At 41.2% G+C, this 23,492-nt stretch overlaps 1 protein-coding gene and 1 pseudogene across 1 annotated transcript in view; one reads left to right on the plus strand and one right to left on the minus strand.

The window, feature by feature from the left end:
* Positions 1–1,455: 1,455 nt before the first annotated feature.
* On the minus strand, positions 1,456–12,856 carry LOC135233034 (small ribosomal subunit protein uS8-like; annotated as a pseudogene).
* An 86-nt stretch (positions 12,857–12,942) lies between these two features.
* The window catches only part of IREB2 (iron responsive element binding protein 2), a 58,907-nt gene continuing 48,357 nt past the window's right edge, over positions 12,943–23,492 (plus strand). The window contains exons 1-2 of the mRNA XM_003413839.4: positions 12,943–13,070; positions 15,337–15,423. Coding sequence (XP_003413887.1) covers positions 13,052–13,070; positions 15,337–15,423 — 106 coding nt within the window. The 5' untranslated portion in view covers positions 12,943–13,051. The remainder of the gene's footprint in view (positions 13,071–15,336; positions 15,424–23,492) is intronic.

Genomic DNA, 23,492 nt, shown 5'->3' on the forward strand with positions numbered 1-23,492 from the left:
TTAAAGATTATAGCCAAGAAAACTCTATGGAGCACAGTTCTACTCTGTAACACATGGGGTTACTATGAGTCAGAATCTACTTGACAGCACTGTGGTTTGTTGGTTGGTTTTCATTGTTTGGTGTTAGGAGATAGGAGTATAGAGTAAAAACTTAAGTTTTTTGTTCATGGAGTTCACAGTCTAATGGATGAGACAGACAATTATCAAGAATTACAGCATAGTGCTTTAAGTGCTAGTAGAGGGAACCACAGGGGCTATGATGGCAAGAGAGAGGGGAGGAGTCCAGGGCTGGGGATGGAGGAGAGTGTCTGAAAGCATTGAAAGCCTCATAAAAAGAGGCCTGAATTAGAATATATAAAAGTTAGCCAATGAATGTGAAAAAACTTGAGGTAGGTAATATATGAAGCTTATTTTCAGGGAAATTCAAATAGTATTAGTTCTGTATGGGTGCAGTATTAGGCAAAAATGGGGTATGTGGCAAGAGGAAGAAGCCTTGGTAGTGCAGTGATTAAGCATGTGGCTGCTAACTGAAAGATTGGTGATTCGAATCCACCAGCTGCTCCTTGGGAGAATGATGTGGCAGTCTGCTTCCATAAAGATTCCAAACCCAAACCCGTTGCTGTTGAGTCAGCTCTTACTCACAGCAACCCTATCACCTTGGAAACCCTTTGGGGCAGTTCTACTCTGTCCTATAGGGTGCTATGAGTCAGAATCAACTCGACAGCAATGGGTGGCAAGTGGTAAGGTTGAAGAGTAAGCAAGGATCAGAACCAAAGGGCCTCAAATACTGGGCTTCGGAGTTTGGATTTTATCTTGAAGGCAATGGGGAGTCTTGGAAGGACTTTAAGTAAACGTGATCAGATTTGTCATTCAGAAATTGTAAAGGGTGCTTGGAGCAGTGGTGAGAGGGTGAGGGAGGCAAGGCTGAAGCAGGGAGCCCAGTTAGGAAATGACTAATAGGTTGAACCACATAAAATTGCCTAAAAAGGACAAATGCCATCAATTTCTTATGGCTCAACCTAAAATAATGGTCCAGGTCAGAAATGACCAGAGTCCAAACTAAAGCAGTGGTTGTTCTTGCTAGTTGTTGTGGAGTCAATTCCAACTCATGGCAACTCCGTGTGTGCAGAGTGGAACGGCTACATAGAGTCTTCAAGGCTGTGGTCACCAGGCCTGTCTTCTGAGGCACCTCTGAGTGAGTTCAAACCACCAAAGTTTCAGCTAATTGGGCACTTAACCAAATGAAATCGAGAAACTTTTTGGAATTCCAATTCGAAAAAAAATTATGATTTCTTTAATGAGAGGGAAAGAGGAAAGGGTATATGCCTGACAGTGGTAATATACAATCATAAACTATATAAAATAATTCTTGAACATAGTAGAAAGCTTAGTTTAAATATTAATTATAGCTGAGGCCTGGAGAGATTTATTAATTTGGCTATGGCCACACAGTGAGTTTGAGGCTGAGCTGGGACTGAAACCAGGTCTCCTGGTTGCTCTACTACACCATCTTCATCATGGCACCCTAGGTTTTCCTGGAACGTACTTCTGAAATTTATGTTCCTGGAGTCCCTGGGTAGTGTAACTGATTAACACACTTGGCTGCTAACTGAAAGGTTGGAGGTTCAAGTGCACCCAGAGGCAACTCAGAAGAAAGGCCTGGTAACCTACTTCCAAAAATCAGTCATTGAAAACCTTATGACCACAGTTCTACTCTGACACATATGATGAGGTCACCATGAGTTAGAACTGACTCGACAGCAACTGAGTTTTGTTCATTTTACTGATGGTAATTCTGTCTTTTCCGTTAGAATAACTAACGTCGAGGAATTAAGTTCTTCTATATTTCTTATATGTCTTCCCACAGTTCCAAGGACACTGCTCTGCAGAACCTGCGTCGGCTTTCTCAACCACTTGCTCCTGATAGATGATTATACTGAGTTTCTAAAAACGTTTCCTGTATGATCCACTTTTATTGGCTAAAAGAAAAAACTCTTACCTGTATTCCACTTGACTAGATGGGCAGAACACAGTTATTTGCTTTGGGTATACAATGGTTCCTTTTGATTTCATATGCCAAGGGTCAGTAGCCAAGCACTCTTGCCTTACCCACAATGAGACTCAGCAGTGGCTTTCAAGGTGAGCCATGGAATGGCAAAAGTTTTTATTTATCATGGTTTTGATTTCCCCCTGCCCCATGGAGTTATTTTATTTGTATGTATGTATTATAACCCTAGAAAAAGAATCCCAGAATTTTCCCTCCTGCGTGTTTTTGTCTTGCTTTCTCATGATCTATGATGCCAGCTGAGATCATCAGTACAATGAAACCAAGCTGATGGGATGAAAGCAGATTATTCTGCCACTTTTTTAGATCTTTGAGTTGCATATCAAATCTGGGTCTGATCACTCACTACACACTTGTCTAACCTGCCTGTGAGGTTCATAACAATTTTTCCATCTCTGTGATCATCCATGATTTCAAATTCACCAATGTAACCATCACATAGTTTACATGTCAATATAATCATCTTCACAGTTAGAAACCAAAAATGTCTTTGGGTCACAACCTAATAAGAACCTGGAAGTTGCCTCTCTTCTCAGCACTATTGATGCTTTTAAAAGCATGGGCCAGGAAGAGGCGGAGCCAAGATGGCGGAATAGACAGATGCTTCCGGCAAGCCCTCTTTACAACAAAGACCCGAAAAAACAAGTGAAAGGAGTATATTCGTGACAAGATGGAAGCCCTGCACATCAAAGGCAAGCTTAGACAACAAACTGAGGGGCAGAGGGAGGAAGAAAGCCTTCAGAAGTGGAAAGGAGTTACCGGACCTGAATCACGGGCAGCCCTCAGGCACCATTCCTGGAGCGGCAGCGGCGGCAGCGGCAGTGGCGGCGGCGGCGGGCTGGTACTAGAATTCGGCCGCAGTTTCCTCAGGGAGAAGCAGCAGCCACATAGCCTGCTCACACCCCTAGAACCTGAGGAGAACAGCGCTCTCAACAAAAGCTAAGTACTTGCGTATATTTTACCGCGCACCCCCACCCCACCCCCAAGCCGGCTTCAGCGGCTGAATCCCTGGGCCTGAGATAGATCCTGGTGAGCCCCTAGAGCCATCCTCCCGGCCTTGGGGAAGGAAAAAATTTCCAAATGGGGGGAACAGATAATTTGCTAGCTCCATTAACTGGGGGAGCTTAGGACAGAAGCGGCTCCTGTCCAGGCGTAAACCGTCCATGGACTTTGAGCACCTTTCCCTTCTGTGTGGACCTGTGTGGGCCTCTTTTGGGAGAATAGGCCCTTGTTGGCAAACCCCAACCATTTCAGCTATGTGGTGGAGAGGTGGGTGTTTGATGTTTGACATTGCTTTGCCTATTAAACAAGGTCCTTACCTACCCACATTAGGGACCTATGGACTGGTAGCTCCACTCAGGTCATCCAGCCACCCGCAACAGGGGTCCAAAGATAAGGGGTACCTCCCAGTCCTTACAACCAAAAACTTTGGGTGCCCACGGTCCCTCTGCAGAACCCACCCACCAGCACGCTCTAGGGAACAGAGACACGTTTTTTTCAGAGACACTTGGGGTCGGTTCTCAGCCCCCTGCCTTGTTCGGAGCATGACCCCCTGCTGCAATCAGATACCAGTATATACACCAATCACCCCTGCTCCTCTAAGACTGTAGGGCAGAGCCTGTACCACACACTTGATCAGCTACCTGGAAACCTGAGCTGTATTCATACAAGAAAACTGAATGGACTCCTAGGCTGATATACCTGATAACAGCTCTAGCCAGATGGGAACAGGACACCAGAGCTCCAAAGGTGAAAATAATCAAGCTAGCTCACTCAAGCAACCCATAGTGGTATACCAAAACAAAACAAAGCAAGAACCTATGACATAGTAAGCAAGCATAAACTAATACAATAACTTACAGATGGCTCGGAGACAACAGTCAACATCAAGTCACATAAAGAAACAGACCATGATCACCTCAACAGGCTCTCAAAACAAAGAACCCAGGGATCTTTTAGATGAAAGTGCATTACTGGAATTACCAGATGCAGAATACAAAAGTTTAATATACAGAACCCTTCAAGACATCAGGAAGGAAATAAGGGAATACGCAGCACAAGCCAAGGAACATACAGATAAACCAACTGAAGAAATTAGGAAGATTATTCAGGAACCTATTTTTTTTTTAATGAAAAGTTTAATAAGCGGGGAAAATCCATAGACAGACAGTAATCAGGAATTCAGAAGATGAACAATAAAATTACAGAATTAGACAACTCAATAGAAAGTCAGAGGAGCAGAATTGAGCAAGTAGAAGCTAGAATTTCTGAACTCGAAGATAAATCACTTGGCACTAATATATTGGAAGAAAAATCAGATAAAAGAATTTAAAAAAATGAAGAAACCTTAAGAATCATGTGGGACTCTATCAAGAGAAATAACCTACGAGTGACTAGAGTACCAGAACAGGGAGGGATAACAGAAAATACAGAGAAAATTGTTGAGGATTTGTTGGCAGAAAACTTCCCTGATATTGTGAAAGATGAGAAGATATCTATCCAAGATGCTCTTCGAACTCCACATAAGGTAGATGTTAAAAGAAAGTCACAAGACATATTATAATCAAACTTGCCAAAACCAAAGATAAAGAGGCAATTATAAGAGCAGCGATGGATAAACGAAAAGTCACCTACAAAGGACAGCCAATAAGAATAAGCTCAGACTACGCAGCAGAAACCAGGCAGGCAAGAAGGCAATGGGATGACATACTTAAAAAATTGAAGGAAAAAAATTGCCTACCAAGAATCATTTATCCAGCAAAACTGTCTCTTAAATATGAAGGCGAAATTAAGACATTTCCGGATAAACACAAGTTGAGGGAATTCGTAAAAACCAAACCAAAACTACAAGAAATGCTAAAGTGAGTTCTTTGGTTAGAAAATCAATAATATCAGGTATCAACCCAAGAATAGAACACCGGGCAGAGCAACCAGAAGTCAACTCAGACAGGGAAATCCAAAAAAAAACAAAGCAGGATTAAAAAAAAAAAAAAAAAGCCAAAAACAGGGTAACAGTGATGTTATTATATAAAAGAAGACAACATTAAAATAATAAAGGACTAAGAAACATAATCATACACCTTCCATATGGAGAGGAAGATACGGCGATACAAAGAAATAACAGTTAGTTTTAAATTTAGAAAAATAGGGGTAAATTATAAGGTAACCACAAAGGAGACAAATTATCCTACTCATCAAAATTAAATACAACGGAAAAATACAGACTCAGCAGAAACAAAATCAACAACAACAAATATGAGGAAAGGACAATATATAAAGAAAATCTACTGAGCACATAAAATCAAGTGGGAAAAAGAAACTGTCAACACACAAGAAAAGACATCAAAATGATAGCACTAAATTCATACCTATGCATAATTACCCTGAATGTCAACGGACTAAATGCACCAATAAAGAGACAGAGAGTGACAGAACGGATTAAAAAACAAGATCCGTCTATGTGCTGCCTACAAGAGACACACCTTAGACTTAGAGACACAAACAAACTAAAACTCAAAGGATGGAAAAAATATATCAAGCAAACAATAATCAAAAAAGACCAGGAGTGGCAATATTAATTTCTGACAAAATAGACTTTAAAATTAAATCCATCATAAAGGATAAGAAAGGACACTATATAATGATTAAAGCGACAATACACCAAGAAGATATAACCATATTAAATATTTATGCACCCAGTGACAGGGCTGCAAGATACATAAAACAAACTCTAACAGCATTGAAAAGTGAAATAGACAGCTCCACAATAATTGTAGGAGACTTCAACATACCACTTTCGTTGAAGGACAGTACATCCAGAAAGAATCTCAATAAAGACACAGAAGATCTAAATGCCACAATCAGCCAACTTGACCTCATAGACATATACAGAACACTCCACCCAACAGCAACCAAGTATACTTTCTTTTCTAGTGCACATGGAAGATTCTCTAGAATAGACCACATATTAGGTCATAAACCAAGCCTTAGCAGAATCCAAAACATTGAAATATTACAAAGCATCATCTCTGACCATAAGGCCATAAAAGTGGAAATCAATAACGGGAAAAGAAATCAAACACTTGGAAACTGAACAATACCCTGCTCAAAAAAGACTGGATTATAGAAGACATTAAGGATGGAATAAAGAAATTCAGAGAATCCAGTGAGAATGAAAACACTTCCTATCAGAACCTTTGGGACACAGCAAAAGTGGTGCTCAGAGGCCAACTTATATCAATAAATGCACACACCCAAAAAGAAGGGCCCAAATCAAAGAATTATCCCTACAACTTGAACAAATAGAAAGAGAGCAACAAAAGAAACCCACAGGCACCAGAAGAAAACAAATAATAAAAATTAGAGCTGAACTAAATGAAATAGAAAACAGAAAAACAATTGAAAGAATTAACAAGACCAAAAGTTGGTTTTTTGAAAAACTCAACAAAATTGATAAACCACTGGCCAAACTGACAAAAGAAAAACAGGAGAGGAAGCAAATAACCCGAATAAGAAATGAGAGGAGCGATATTACAACAGACCCAACTGAAATTAAAAGAATTGTATCAGATTACCATGAAAAACTATACTCAAACAATTTTGAAAACCTAGAAGAAATGGATGAATTCCTAGAAACACGCTACCTACCTAAACTAAGACAAACAGAGGTAGAACAACTAAATAGACCCATAACAAAAGAAGAGATTGAAAAGGTAATCAAAAAACTCCCAACAAAAAAAAGCCCCAGTCTAGGCGGCTTCACTGCAGAGTTCTACCAAACTTTGAGAGAAGAGTTAACACCACTACTACTAAAGGTATTTCAGAGCATAGAAAAGGACAGAATACTACCAAACTCATTCTGTGAAGCCACCATATCCCTGATACCAAAACCAGGTAAAGACACCACAAGAAAAGGAAATTATAGACCTATATCCCTCATGAATGCAGATGCAAAAATCCTCAACAAAATTCTAGCCAATAGAATTCAACAACATATCAAAAAAATAATTCACCATGACCAAGTGGGATTCATACCAGGTATGCAGGGATGGTTCAACAATAGAAAAACAATTAATATAATCCACCACATAAATAAAACAAAAGACAAGAATCACATGATTTTATCAATTGATGCAGAAAAGGCATTTGACAAAGTTCAACACTCATTCATGATAAAAACTCTCAGCGAAATAGGAATAGAAGGAAAATTCCTCAACATAATAAAGGGCATTTATACAAAGTCAACAGCCAACATCATCCTAAATGGAGAGATTCAGAAAGCATTCCCACTGAGATCAGGAACCAGACAAGGATGCCCTTTATCACCACTCTTATTCAACATTGTGCTGGAAGTCCTAGCCAGACCAATTAGGCTAGATAAAGAAATAAAGGGCATCCAGATTGGCAAGGAAGAAGTCAAAGTATCTCTATTTGCAGATGACATGATCTTATACACTGAAAACCCTAAGGAATCCTCCAGAAAACTACTGAAACTAATAGAAGAGTTCATCAGAATATCAGGATACAAGATAAACATACAAAAATCAGTTGGATTCCTCTACACCAACAAAAAGAACATCGAAGAGGAAATCACCAAATCAATGCCATTTACAATAGCCCCCAAGAAGATAAAATACTTAGGAATAAATATTACCAGAAATGTAAAAGGCTTATACAAAGAAAACTACAGTACACTTCTGCAAGAAACCAAAAGAGGCTTACGTAAGTGGAAGAACATACCTTGCTCGTGGATAGGAAGACTTAACATTATAAAAATGTCTCTTCTACCGAAAGCTATCTATACGTTTAATGCAGTTCAGATCCAAATCCCAACGACGTTCTTTAATGACGTGGAGAAGCAAATCACCAACTACATATGGAAGGGAAAGAGGCCCTGGATAAATAAGGCATTACTGGAAAAGAAGAACAAAGCAGGTGGCCTTACTTTACCTGATTTTAGAACCCATTATACCGCCACAGTAGTCGAAACAGCCTGGTACTGGTACAACAACAGATACATGGACCAATGGAACAGAATTGAGAATCCAGACATAAATCTATCCATATATGAGCAGTTGACATTTGGCAAAGGCCCCAAAACAGTTAAATGGGGAAAAGACAGTCTTTTTAACAAATGGTGCTGGCATAACTGGATACCCATTTGCAAAAAAATGAAACAAGGCCAATACCTCGCTGCATGCACAAAATCTAACTCAAAATGGATCAAAGACCTAAATATAAAATCTAAAACGATAAAGATCATGGAATAAAAAATAGGGACAACACTAGGAGCCCTAATACATGGCATAAACAGTATACAAAACATTACTAACAATGCGCAAACACCAGAAGAGAAAGCAGATAACCGGGAGCTCCTAAAAATCAAACATCTGTGCTCATCCAAAGACTTCACCAAAAGAGTAAAAAGACTACCTACAGACTGGGGAAAAGTTTTTAGCTATGACATTTCTGATCTGTGCCTGATCTCTAAAATCTACATGATACTGCAAAAACTCAACTGCAAAAAGACAAATAACCCCATTAAAAATTGGGCAAAAGATATGAATAGACACTTCACTAAAGAAGACATTCAGGTAGCTAAGAGATATATGAGGAAATGTTCACGATCATTAGCCATTAGAGAAATGCAGATCAAAACCACAATGAGATTTCATCTCACTCCAACAAGGCTGGCATTAATCCAAAAAACACAAAATAATAAATGTTGGAGAGGCTGCGGAGAGATTGGAACACTTATACACTGCTGGTGGGAATGTCAAATGGTACAACCACTTTGGAAATCGATTTGGCACTTCCTTAAAAAGCTAGAAATAGAACTACCATACGATCCAGCAATCCCACTGCTTGGAATATATCCTAGAGAAATAAGAGCCTTTACACGAACAAATATATGCACACCCATGTTTATTGCAGCACTGTTTACAATAGCAAAAAGATGGAAGCCACCAAGGTGCCCATCAACAGATGAATGGACAAATAAATTATAGCATATTCACACAATGAAATGCTACACATCGATAAAGAACAGTGAGGAATCTGTGAAATGTTTCATAACATGGAGGAACCTGGAAGGCATTATGCTGAGTGAAATTAGTCAGATGCAAAAGGACAAATATTGTATAAGACCACTATTATAAGATCTAGAGAAATGGTTTAAACTGAGAAGAAAACATTCTTTTGTGGTTACGAGATGGGGGAGGGAGGGAGGGCGGAAGAGGGGCATTCACGTATTAGATAGTACATAAGAACTACTTTAGGCGAAGGGTAAGACAGCAGGCAATACAGGGGAGGTCAGCACAATTGGACTAAACCAAAAGCAAAGAAGTTTCCTGAATAAACTGAATGCTTCAAAGTCCAGCGTAGCAGGGATAGGGGTCTGGGGACCATGGTTTCAGGGGACATCTAAGTCAGTTGGCGTAATAAAATCTATTACGAAAACATTCTGCATCCCACTTTGAAGAGTGGCATTTGGGGTCTTAAACGCTAGGGAGCAGCCATCTAAGATGCATCAATTGGTCTCAACCCACCTGGATCAAAGGAGAATGAAGAACACCAAGGACACAAGGTGATTACGAGCCCAAGAGACTACATCATCCTGAGACCAGAAGAATTAGATGGTGCCCAGCTACAACCGTTGACTGCCCTGACGGGGAACACAACAGAGAACCCCTGAGGGAGCAGGAGAGCAGTGGGATGTAGACCCCAAATCCTCATAAGACCAGACTTAATGGTCTGACTGAGACTGGAAGGACCTTGGTGGTCACGGCCCCCAGACCTTCTGTTGCCGCAGGACAGGAACCATTCCCAAAGCCAACTCTTCAGACATGGATTGGAGTGGACAATGGGTTGGAGAAGGATGCTGGTGAGGAGTGAGCTTCTTGGATCAGGTGGACACTTGAGACTATGTTAGCATCTCCTGCCTGGAGCGGAGATGAGAGGGTGAAGGGGGTTAGAAGCTGGTGAAATGGACACGAAAAGAGAAAGTGGAGGGAGAGAGCAGGCTGTCTCATTAGGGGGAGCGTTATTGGGAGTGTGTAGCAAGGTGTATATGGGTTTTTGTGTGAGATACTGACTTGATTTGTAAACTTTCACTTAAAGCACAATAAAAATTATTAAAAAAAAAAAAAAGCACGTAGGATGCTCATGCACACCATTATGATGGCAAGGAAAGATGGCAGGAAGAGGACAGGAGAGGCGATCCCACAGAGTTATCATGGTTTTGATTTTTTTTTAATATGACACTTATTTTGGAACTATCAATAAGCAAACAAGCTGTCCCCACGTGGAACTAAAACATAGTTTTGAAGAACGTGACCTCCCTCAGGAATTAGTTGCTGAGAGGTCATACTGGCAAGACTTAGAAAAGCTGTGGGCTTAAAACACTGCTCTGATTTTAGATAAAGAAATGACTCAGTTACTGTTGTGGATTGAATTGTGTCCCCAAAAATGCGTGTTGTAAATCCTAACCCTTAGTGGCTCAGTGGTTAAGTGGGCTGCTAATAGAAAGGTTGGCCGTTCCAACCCACTAGGCCCTCTGCAGGAGAAAGATGTGGCAGTCCGCTTCCATAAAGATTATAGTCTTGGAAACCCTGTGAGGTAGCTCTATTCTGTCCTATAGGGTTGCTATGAGTCAGAATAGACTCAGCAACCAGTTCGTGCTTTTTTTAGATAGGCCCATAAAACAAAACCAGACTAAATGGACACACCAGCCTAGGGGCAAGGACGAGAAGTCAGGAAGGGACAGGAAAGCTAGTAACGGGAACCCAAGGTCAAGGAGACTGTTGACGTGTCATGGGGTTGGCAATCAATGTCACAAAACAATATATGTATTGTTTGATGAGAAACTAATTTGCTCTGTAAAACTTCATCTAAAGTACAATAAAGAAAACCAAATTTATTCTTTGTAAGCAGGTTCAAGCATCGACTACATTATTATGCCATCTAGTTTAGACATGTCTGTACACCTACACATTAGAATGCGTATTATTTTCTAATAAGTTAATTTCCTTTTATCTCCTTTATATTGCCGATAGGACATTATATGGATGGTTTTACTGTTGTGCATAGTTGTATTGTCTGTGCATTTTATGCCAAATAGTAAAGGAGACATTATAAAATTTTTTAAAAGCGGGTGCTGGATTTGATAGGGTTGAGAACTACTGGTCTAATCTGTGGCCAATCAGAGGTCTGCTGAGGATCTTTAGGAAAATATTTTCTTCTCTGATAAAAAGAGAGAAGTGCCCTTCACCATCTTCCCTCTTGCTTTTGGAAGCTGTATTGTTGTTGCTAGGTGCTGTCAAGGCGGTTCTAACTCATAGCAACCCCATGCACAACAGAACAAAACACTATTCAGTCTTGTGCCATCCTCACAATCCCTGCTATGTTTTAGCCCATGGTTGCAGCCACTGTGTCAATCCATCTCGTTAAGGGTCTTCCTCTTTTTCGCTGACCCTCCGCTTTAACTAGCATGCTATCCTTCGCTAGGGGCTGGTCCCTCCTGATAACAAGTCCAAAGTACGTGAGACCAAGTGTCGCCATCCTCGCTTCTAAGCAGCATTCTTAGGAGCAGTTTAATGCTTCAAAGGAGCACTGGAAGCTGTAGGACTAGTTAATGCTTCTGTGTGCTGCTACAGTCATCTCGTGACCACGAGGTGAAAATGCCTGGGCAAATGGGTGATGGTGGTGCCATTGGCTGATACAGGCAATACAAAAGGGAATAGTGGACTTTAGGAGGAAAATGATGAGTTCGGTTATGGAGGTTTTGCTTGTGAGGTGCCTGTGGGATGTGAAGAGACATTCAATGGGACTAGGATATACACCTCTGGATTTTGGAGTTTGGGTTTCAGGTAGCCCGGAAAACATCCGCATATAACTTAAAACTGAAGCCAAAGGAGAGGCTGAGATGTGCCGGGGAAAAAGGAGAGTGAGAGGAGGTGCAAGGTCAGGGCGCTGGAGTACATGTAATGTACACTGAATGGCTAGGCAGAAGAGCCTGCAGAGGAGAATATGAAGTATCCTGAGATAAAAAAGAAAACAAAGGAGGGACTGAGCTCACAGAAGCTGATGGCAAAAATATTTCTCAACAAGGGAAAGAAAACAAGATTGAGAAAGGTGAGTTACGGCTAACCTTGGCCAAAGGCATTTCTGGGGGGTGAAAGCCAGACTGAAGAGAAAAGTGGGAGGGAAAGGGCGAGTGCAATCAACTCTTTCTGGAAAGTTGGCTGTAAAGGGGAGATAAAATGGTAGGTGGAGGAAGACAGAGACTTGAGGACCTGAGGCGGAGGAACGGGAACACTTAAGCATGATTGACTTCTGTTGGAAAGGAGTCAACGGAACGAGAAAGATTGAAGCTAGAGGAGTGTAAGGGAAAATTCATTCACTCAACGATCAGTAGAGCGCCTGCTACGTGACACATCATTTTGTTCTTAGAGCACGCTTAAGGGCTACATATATAATAGGGTCACGTAAGGTTTTATCGTCACGGGAAAGCGCTTCTCCTTAAGCTATTTTTTCTAGGAGTTCCCATTCCATGACACCCACCCTCCCCCGGCCAGATACCGACAGGTGCCATACACCACTGGACATCAGAACCTCATTGGACAATTGAGGCCACAACTAGTAACGGATCACTACGAGGGCCACGCTAGTGACGCTAACGCTACAGCCTCCCTGCGCCCCGCCTCCGCTCGCTGGATTAGCGGCCATTGCGCAGGGAATCGCCCCCTAGCCAGCTCTGCCGCCTACTCTTTCTTTGTCTCCACGTCCCAACATCTCGCGGGAGTTGGGCGGCAAATCCCGCGAGCGCAGACCTGGGGCCGGCGCTGCAGCTCTCGCGGTGTTTGCCTGCGGGAGCCTGCTTCCTTCCTTCCTTCCTTCCTAGTCCTCCTGCCTTCCTCCCCTTTTTCCCCGCCCGGCCTACCCCTCCCCCGCGGCCCCCTCCCTGGAGGGATAATATGGTCTCCGGCGATGGACGCCCCAAGTGCAGGTTAGTTTCGGGCCGCGGACTCGGATCTGGCACCTGGAGACGCGAGCTGCCCGGGCATCGTGTTCCCTCCTTCTCTCTCCTCGAGTTGCTCGGCCGGCGCCTGGGGCCCTCAGGGTCGTGTTCCCCTAGGGGCCTGCCGGTTGGGCCGCGCTCTTTGGGCCGAGGCCGCGGGAGCCAGGCCTCGCAGCCTTCACCCCAGGGAGCGACTCTGTCAGGGCCGTCGCGCCGTCCCTGGCCCTGACCCCCGCCCACCTCAGCCCAGCAGCCGCTCCTGGCTACCAGCGGGTCCCGGTGCCTCTTGGTAGCCCCAGGTCGGAGGAGGCCCACCGTCTTCTCCTCCTCCCCGCCCCCATTTGTGAGAGTTGCGGGTGGAGGCCTGTGTCTCTTCGCAGCTTGTTCTTTATTCCGCTGTCCAGCCGCGAGCCCCTCCTTCCCTCTTTGCCTCTAGATGCAGAGTGAGGAGCGGTCAAGGCCGAACACTGATCAGCCAGTTCCCAGTCCTAGTTTCAAGCACAGGGTCTCCTCCCCCTCTCCTCCTTCATGTCTGCCTGTACAAAAACAAAAAAAAAACTTTACATTCTGAAAGTGGGCTGTGCTTCTCCCTTCTCAAACCAGACTAAGGCCCTGACAAGGCTGAGGGTCCTGCCCACCCATCACAGTGATTCTGCAACAAAAGAGTTGAAGCTTCTTACCCTCAAGGCTGCCTCCCTGCCACGTCCCCCAAGAATGTTAGGAGCTGGGTACATTCAAATGAAACCTCTGGATCTTTGCCTCCGACCTCGTAGTTCAGCTTTAATTCGTGAAAAACCAGGCTACGTCTCTTAATAGGGAGAATGTCCTAATTTACTCAGATATTGTTCACTCTTGTCTTCGTTCTAAAGACCTACTAAGTTTGTACCTGAGAAGTTTCTTGCTTTGTTTTGATCTTGTCTGTGTCTTTGAATATGCTTGATTCCTTTTTCTTTTTTTTTTTAGTTAATCCCTCTAAAATAACTGGAGTTCTCAAATTGTTCAGTGTATATTCAACTTTCAGAATGTGTCTTTCCACGACATGCCTATACATCATTTAAGTCATTCTAGTTCCTTTCTAGAGTTAATTATCTTTCCAGTTTTTACTTGCCAAGAGTTATGGTTTAGAGCTGTGCTGTCCGATATGGTAGCCACTAGCCACATGTGGCCATTTAAATTAGTTAGAATAAATACAGTTTGTAAAAATGGTGTCTGACCTCCTCTAACTTCACAAGGGGAAAGGAGAATCAAGATCAACAGCTGATTCCTGTGAGGCAGAGGTCAGACATACTTCCTCTCACCAGCCCTTTTTACCAATTCCAACACCACCTGTCCCTTCCATGGCACTCTACTTCTCTGCTGGGTTTGATAATTCCTTGCAATGGCCACAGAGAACTCACAGACAATACTCACGATTATTGGGTTTATTAGGGAAGTAACAGGTTATAATTCAGGTTTAGGAACACTAAGGATACAGTTCTTTGATCAAGACAACCTCTTCTCACCTGGATCCATAGGCATGCCTCTCTCTGGCCCCTCTGCCCTGCTCAGGCAAGTGTTTAGCTCTGCCAATAAGTGACGGAGGCACCCCACCCTGCCAGTAAGCCTCGTACCCGAAGATGCTCAGCTTTCTAACTCTGTGGGCTGGGAAGCCCTACTGCAGCCGTCTCATTGTGTCTTCTGTGTTATAGCTCCTCTCTGTCTCCTGGATCTAGGAGGTTCTCAGCACAGGAGTCCCATATCCAAAGGACACACTCCACTCCTGGCTCTTTTTTTTTTTTTTTTTTGGTGGTGGTGGGACCCTCCCTTCTCGTCTCTGGGATGGCTCATTTTAAGCCTAGCAGGATGGCAAAACCACCCAGTCTGCTCGTTAGTGTTTCCATATACCTTATTTGCATGGTCCCACCCCCACAAGTGTGCCATGTACCTTATTTACATTATCAGCAAGCTTTTCAGTCCCTGGGTGGGCCACAGGCACTTCATTTGCATAGCCCTATCCAGGCATTTGTTGGGAGTTACAAAGCTATGGCTACTAAAAAAAAATCACTGCACAGCACAATTGAAAAAATTAAATTTCTTCCATTGCTCTAGCTACATTTCAAGTGCTCAGTAGACACATGTGGCTAAAGGCTACCTTATTGGACAGCACAGATACAGAACATTCCACCATTGCAGAAAATTCTATCAGAAAAAGCTGTTTTTTTGAATAAAATATTTTGTAGCTATGTTTAATGAAAGTTTTTTTTTTTTTTTCCAGGATGCGCCTTTGAGTACCTTATTGAAACATTAAATGACAGTTCACATAAGTTCTTCAATATACCTAAACTTGGAGGCACCAAGTATGGTAATGTTGCTTTTAATTTACATTTTCCTGAATTTGTTTAGTTTCTAGTAATAACAATGCATTTATCAAGCTGAAAGTGAAGAAATTTTAAATTTATTTTTACCATGTTGAAAGAAGTACACCTATACTTCTCTCACATTTCAGAAACTCCTCTTAAGACAACTTTTGTTTGAGGAAGATGTAACTTTAACTTCTCATTTAAAAATTTAAGTTAATTAAGCAATAAATTTTTCCCAAAGAAACTTCTAATGCAATTTTTTAAAACCCGAGTGATGATTCTGCACCTATTAAATGTATATGTTAATTTTTCAAATGAACAGTGCCACAGTTATTCTTTATCTGCCATTCTTTGAGTAGGGTTCATCAGCAGGACCCACTGAATTGAGTTGTTCTTTACTAATGAGCATGGTTTGTCCTGACGCGCATACTGACACTTTGGCAAACATTTGAAGGCACCTGAGGAGTTTTTGAGGAGGGTCTGGAAACCCTGGTGACATAGTGGTTAAGTGCTACAGCTGCAAACCAATGGGTCGGTAGTTCAAATCTGCCAGGCACTCCTTGGAAACTGTGGGGCAGTTCTATTCTGTCCTATAGGGTCGCTATGAGTCGGAATCGACACAACAGCACTGGGTTTGGTTTGGTTTTGGGTGAGGGTCCACCCTTTCAGTGTTTGGTCTCAGAATAGCGAACTTGGCTGAACCCGCAGGGCACTGAGCGTAAGTCTTGACTTTATTGACAGTTGAGTTGGCTTTCCAAACCAGGTCAATGAAGGGAAGACTTGTTTAGAAGAGTAATTATTCTTTTTGGACTTCAGGGAAAGCTACACAAAAAGATAAATTATCAAAGTTATTATAGCCAGCTGTGGGGGGAGCTTTTTTTTTTTTTACATGAATCATTTAATTAGGATTGCTCTTAGGATTTTTCTGTAGATTTTGATGGATTTAAACGTTGTAGACTGCCAGTAACAGTATTTTCCTCTGTATTGTGAGAAGAATTAGGTACCTTGGAGTCTCTTAGAAGATCCTGGTCTTAGAATTATATTGCCATTTAAAAGTAGTTCACCAAAATGAGAGCAATGTTCCTTACCTTGTATGTTTAGTTGCCATGATTTGTACTAACATGTTTATTGTTAAGAGAACTGGGTCTTTTTTTTAGTGCCATATGTCTTTCATCCACATTAATTTGTCCTTTCACTTACTAATTTTGGAAGGAAACATCTAAATTGATTGTGTACAAGAAATACCTATTTTCTTTTACTTCTCCAAGTATCTAGTGATTTTGTCCTGGAAATTTTTTAATCCAAGTTTTATAGCATAGCAAATTAAAACAGCATGTATGAGGATGTTTTAAAAATTGAGTATAATTACTGTTTTGTAGATAATTTGTGGGAAAGTGCTTACTTTTGAAGATGGCCTGTATTTCCCAAATGCAGGGAGTCAGTAGGAAACTGTCATAAGCAAGTGGTCCTGTAAGATGCATTGAAAGAGAATGATTAATAATGTAAAAGTTAAATTATCTCTGATGGGGGAAAAAACTGTTGTGGGCATCTGTACATAACAGGTTCCAGAGTACCAGGGTTTTTATAATCATAAGTGCAGGAATAGAATACTGTAAATATAAATGCCTTCAAAACAAAGTTAATTTGCATTTCTGTGGGATCAGTACCCTGATTGTTTCATAGAGTGATTATTGGGATATGAGAGGTTTATTAGGAATGAATTTAAGTATCTTAGTAACTACTTAAGAGAAAATCAAATTTGAAAAAAAGAAGCCACTTGGGTAGAAGGTTGTTTTGTTACTTTAGCATCAAAACAAAAATTCTTGCTGTATTCATGAAGAAACCAGATTGAGTAGCCTTTCAGACATGTGTTTACAAGAAAACATTGCTTTGGTAGTTACCAAGGTTCAGGGCTTGTCTTCTCTGCCCCAGTCCCACGTTCTGATGCCTGCCTGGTTGAGAATCATGGTTGTAGTGAGTAACTGTTAATGAAGGGGATGTATTTTATCCCTCATGTTGGGAAGAAAGATACTTGAGCACCACTGTTCCAGCCTCCATGCTAACTCTATCAGGAATGCCTTCAGCTGCGAGGAACAGTGACCTTAACAAAGTGGGGGTTATGTTTCTCACATAGCATGAAGTCTAGAGGTAGCCTGGGACTGTAGCACTAATGTCAGCAAAGATTCTGGCTCCTCCTCTTCATTTTGGTTTTGTTCTCGTGGTTGCAAAACAGCTTCTACACATCCAGGCGTTATGTCCGTGTTCCAGGCAGCTGGAAAGGCAAAGCAGGGAGAAAAGCCCTCCTCAGGTGCTTTTGCCTATATCTTGTTGGCCAAAATGTCTCTGGCCACTCCTAGTTTCAGAAAAGCTGGAAGATAGGAATATTTTGCCTTCCACCTTATAAAGCAGAGGAAGGCAAGGGAGAAGTGGTTGAAGTGGGTGGTAAGTGAGCCAGTCTAGACTATCTGTCTCACTAACCATAAAAAAAATAAAAAATTTATACACTCTTTTTATTAATAAAGTCTGTCTTTAGATAAAATACAGCACAGATTTTTTTAATTTCTGCTTTTTACTGCCACTTTTTCTGTTTGCTTCCCAAGTTTCTACTCAGGGTATCTTTATGGAAATGAGCATTCAGGAATTTATTCAGCCATTGCCCTTTTACCAGAGGATACATTCATACATATTGATTACATTTTGGTCTTACATGGTTTTACTCTTGGAGCATGCCATTTTTAATGTTCTGGACCTGCCTGTCTGGCACTCCAGTGCACTGACTACAAATGTAAAGATTTTTAGTAAATCTCTGAAGTAGAAATCTGGATTTTGAAAATGTGTTTTAAAGGCGATGGAGAAGTCACTGTGACTGTAATAGTCCGGCTGCTCTCTGAAGGAACTGACACTTGCATCTGAACAGTAGAGGGAATGATGGAGGACAGTCTGCAGCTGGGGAATTAGAATGAGCAGCATAATGGAAACATGAATAAATGTGTGGACTGAGGAGAAAGACAATGAAGAGACTGGCCTGGCTAGAGTGGAACACATATTTTAAATAGTAGCTATTATTGGGCAAACAGGAGAGAGAAAGGCCTGGCAGTCTGCTTCTGTAAAAGATTTACAGCCTGGGGAACCCTATGGGGCAGTCGAAACAGCCTATGGAAACCTGACTCAGTGGCAGTGGGTTTGGCTTCTTTACTCCAGCTGGTGTAAAGCCCGCAGACCCCTTTCTTTATCTCAGGTCATATTCACATTTTTCCCCCTCTTAATCTCTCCTGAGGAATCCTAGCATTTATTCTGCTTGCTTCTTTCCACTGTCTGTAATATTTTGTAACCACAGTGCCTCTCGGTCCTACGGTAGAGCAGGACTTGGTTTTCCAAATCCAACCTTGCGGTCTCTGGAAGAAAACCTTTAATATTTTAAGAGAGTTTTTATAGTTTATAGGAAATCAGGTCAGAACCGAGAGTCACAAAAAGACAAGAACATTACAAACTGCTGAAAGTCTCGTTTTTACGCATATATACAAATCCCTGTGAATGTGCTACTTTTAACAAAAATACATACACTGTTTTTTAACCTTTTTCACTTAATATATCATGACCATCTTTCCATGTCATTGAATACAAGTCTCCCTTGCTATCTGAATCTATGTGGTTTCTGAGTTAGGGAGCATGAGTTCAGGTGAAAGGGATACCTCTTTTTCTACAGCTTCTAGTAGCTAAAAAAAAAAAGATTTTTTTTTTTTCCCCTAGTAGCTGCAAAGTATTGCATGTATGAATGCATCAGGGTTAACAGATTTTTGAATATTGAGGTTGTTACCAGCTTTTCCTTGTTTATAAATAAAGCTGCTATGTACATGTTGGTGTTTAAATTTTTGTGTATGCTTATCATTATATAGAATTGTTAGGTTGAAAGTATGCTGTTTCACCACAATTCTATACTTTTTTTTTCTTTTATTGTGTATTGCCTGTTCCAGTCAGTATATAATATAAGGAACAGAAACTCACTCAACTCAGCACTCAAGTAAAGAAGATATTATTGCCGTTTCCAGATAACCAAAGATAAAGGAAGAAAGCATAGTCAGGCCTCATGGGAACCAAAATTTCTAACCCAGAGGCTGCTCTCTTTGTCATTTAAAGCCTGCCTGGTCTCTTTATCCCTATGTGTTTTAATGTCTACTCAGGTCTTCTATCTTGACAGCCCACTTTACTTAAAAAAAAAAAAATTTTTTTTTACTTAAACTCATTTCATATAATGTCCAGTGTAGCCACTGCTGGCCATTCTTCCTATGCTTACAAGCCAGTTAAGACTATTCCTTTAGGTGACTTTTTCACTTATTGTGTTAACGTAGTTTGGATGGTTTTGTCAGGTGTCCATTGTTGGTCCAGTTACCTTGCTGGAAGGGACAAGAGTATGTTTTCTAATCTTATCTCTGCCAGGGACTCTTTACAAATTTGCTGGAAAAGGTAGGGCAAGCAGTGAAGTATTTGCTTGTAATATGTACACACAGTTATAACGATTACCTTTACCTAACATGATCCCACTATCCCTTGCATAGCCAGAAATATTCAGTAACCCTCTGTATTTTCTCCAAGAGTCTTTTGGTTTCGACTCTGCTTTTGATTGCTAATTTCTTGCCTTTTTGGTTGCAAAGAACAGACCCCCACTACCTCAAGTGAAAGAAAGATTTATTGTAATGATTCAGAGTTCCTAGGCCAGTGAGATGTGGCTATACTTAAGAAAATGGGCAGTGGGCCAGAATTAAGGAACCTCTTTATTTTTTCCCTCAGAGGCTTCAGATTTCTATCCCTCTCTACTACTCCTTCCACTTCATTGCAGACAGGCCTCCTCTGCTTGCTCACTTTGCACATGGTCCCAAATGGCAACCTCAATTCCTAAATAAAATTAACTCCTATCTGGTTCAGCGTCTCTGTGTCCTGATTGCAAATTCCTGAGAGAAGAATCTAATGGTCCCAGTGTGTCTTGTCTTACCAGGCTGTTGCCAAGGGATTGGCTCTTACAGGACCCTGGGAACTGCCCATTTATGGGTAGCAGTTTGGACAGGCACCGTGAAGTATGTCTGTTAGGTTAGCAAATAGTGCCAGTTTACGTGCTTACCAGGAATAAAGAGAACAGAACAGTATGTGTTTCTGCACCTTCATCAATAATGGATATTATTTTTCTTCTTTTTTCAGCCTTTGTCAGTGAGTGAAAAAAAACTTATAAAGAAGCAGGATTCTGTTTTCTCTCAGTGGCAATATTTTAAAAAAAAAAAAAAAAAAAGCAAAATTCCTTTCTTGGAAATTGATCCCATCCAGCCTGGTTCAGATTAGAAGAAACAATACCTTAACTCTAGTCAGATTGGGTATGAGCTAATTCTGTTGCCAGGACTGGAGGGATTACAGAACCTGTTAGAACAGATTCTGAATCTTTTCTCCAGGCCCCTGGCTTTGAGCAGGTTTTTAGTTTTACCCTGTAGGCTGCCCTATGTGGTCTTGCCCTAGTCCTCTAGCCTTCTTTCTCAGAGTGGACTCCAAAGATTCCCTCTCTGGGGCTTCAGGCAGGCCTAAAGTGCCAAAGGCTCCAGTCTTTGAGTGTTTCCCCTTTTCCTCAGCCATTATATTTCTCTTCCCTGTTTGTTTATCTAAAGCCTGCTTTCTTGCCAGTTGTTAAGATCAATATTCCCTATAGGTGATTTCTTCATCTACCATTTAAACCTGGAATTTTCCATGTTTATAATTAACAAAGTCTTTTTATATTATCTGTCTGTGTTTTCACTACTTCACTGCATGGTACAAAAACCAAAAAACCAAACCCATCACCGTCCAATCAGTTCTGACTCGTAGTGACCCTACAGGACAGAGTAGAACTGCCCCCATAGGATTTCTAAGGCTGTAAATCTTTACAGAAGCAGACTGGCACATCTTTCGCCCGTGGAGTGCCTGGTGGGTTCGAACCATCAACCTTATAGCAAGCAGACAAGTGCTTAATGTTGTGCTACCAGGGCTCTTCATGTTAGGCATGGGAAATAGTTTTATCTCCATTTTATACAGATGAGGAAAATAAGATTAAGAATCTAGGTAATATTTGCCTAAGGTTACATACCTTCTAAGTGAGGAAACTTGGTCTCAGACCTGGATCCTCTTGATTTCAAGGCCAACACCTTTTTTCCCCTCAATATCATTTTGTTGCCTAGCCTGATGATAATGGCAGTAATAAGACTGCTAGTATTTATTAAGTGTTAGTGTGTTAGTTCTGTAATATAAGTACTATTATTATTCACTTGGCCAATGTCCCACTAAATACCATTACATATGGAGGAGAAATGAACAAAAGTCTAGAATTCTGAAGTCTATGCTTGGAAAACTGTTATACCGGGGGTTGCAAGCTCATGCTTATAAGGACCACAGAGGCAATGTAAACAAGTGAAATGGTCCCCAGAATTGTGGCAAACAGGAGAGTTCATGCTATATGTAAAGGGGTAGGTGCTACTCAGTTCCAGCAGAAATGTGACATCAGTTTTGTAAAATTTTCTAATTTTTATTCTAAGAAGCCAGAAATTTGGATTTTCCCATGAAAAATCTCTGGTTTTTAAATGTTGGCAGTTAAATCTGAAAATGTTAAAATTCTGTGCAGGTCAAAATATGTCTGCAGGCCCACAGTTTGTGACCTCTGTACTGAGAGATGCCACTGTGTTGTCTAATCTTAGCAGCAGCCATTTAGTCTTGAATAGTAGCATCTGCCGTCCTAGAAACTTGGGCATGCCTTTTATCAGCTGCTTCCCATATAAAATACAGACCTCAGCGTCTTTTTTCAGAGCCTGAATCACCTGTTGGATCTTCCGTTAAGTAATTGATCAAAAGTGCATATTGTTTATCAGCTCATTTCAGGAGTGTGATAACACAAATTATCATACTTTTCTAGTTCTTTAAATTATCTATGCTTAGAAGGAGTCCTGGTGGCACAGTGGTTTAAGTGTTTGACTGCTAACCAAAAGGTTAGCAGTTCAAAGCCACCAGCCATATCTTGGAAACCCTGTGGAGCAGTTCCACTCTGTCCTAGAGGGTTGCTATAAGTCAGAATCGACTAAACGGTAGCAGGTTTTATGCTTAGAGGATTAGCTCTCCAGATTCATAGAATTCTAGAAATTCCTGGTTAGAAGAGATGTAAGTAATACAGTCCAAATTTTCTACTTGGTGCATGAATCTTTCAACAACACTGATAATTTACTCAGCTAATGCTTATTGAATGCTTGAATCTTTCTGGCAAAATAAAGATGACTAAGATAGCATCCCTAAAGAAGGCGCACAGTTTAGTAGTGGTGACGTACGTGGAAGATGATGTTAAGTTCGGTCTTTAATGTGTTTATGGCAGTCTGGGTCCATTCAGGAGAAAGAAACCAACAGTAGGTTAAACGGGGGAAGTTTAATATAAACAATTACTAACTATGATTAAAAAAAAAAAAAAGTAATCGCAAGATACATGGAAACTCTATACAGACTCTATAAACCAAACCCAACCCACTACCATCGAGTTAATTCCGACTCACAGTGACCCTGTCGAACAGGGTAGAACTGCTCCATAGAGTTTCCAAGGCTTTAATTTTTATGGACGTAGACTGCCACATCTTTCTCCTGCGGAGCAGCTGGTGGGTTCAAACTGGTTAAGGCTAAGTGCTTTAACCACTGTGCCACCAGGGCTCCTTATACAGACTTTCTAAGAGACACAAATAACAAAATGGCCGAAGTAAGTTCTTTCTTACTGGTAATTATCATGAATGTAAATGGTTTAAATACTCCAATAAAAAAAATGGCCAAACTATCTGCTGTCTAAAAGAAATGCATCTTAGGCCCAAAGACACAAATATGTTGAAGGTGAAAGGATGGGAAAAAAAATATCCTATGCAGATAGTAACCAAAAGAGAGCTGGGGTGGTGGTTTTAATATCAGACAAAATAGACTTTAAGTCAAAACCTGTTACAAGAGACAAAGAAAGACATATGATGATAAAAGAGCCAATTCGTGAAGAAGATATGACAATTATAAATATATATGTACTTAACATCAGAGCCCC

Source organism: Loxodonta africana, chromosome 13, assembly GCF_030014295.1.
Source record: "Loxodonta africana isolate mLoxAfr1 chromosome 13, mLoxAfr1.hap2, whole genome shotgun sequence".
Taxonomy (NCBI): Eukaryota; Metazoa; Chordata; class Mammalia; order Proboscidea; family Elephantidae; genus Loxodonta; species Loxodonta africana.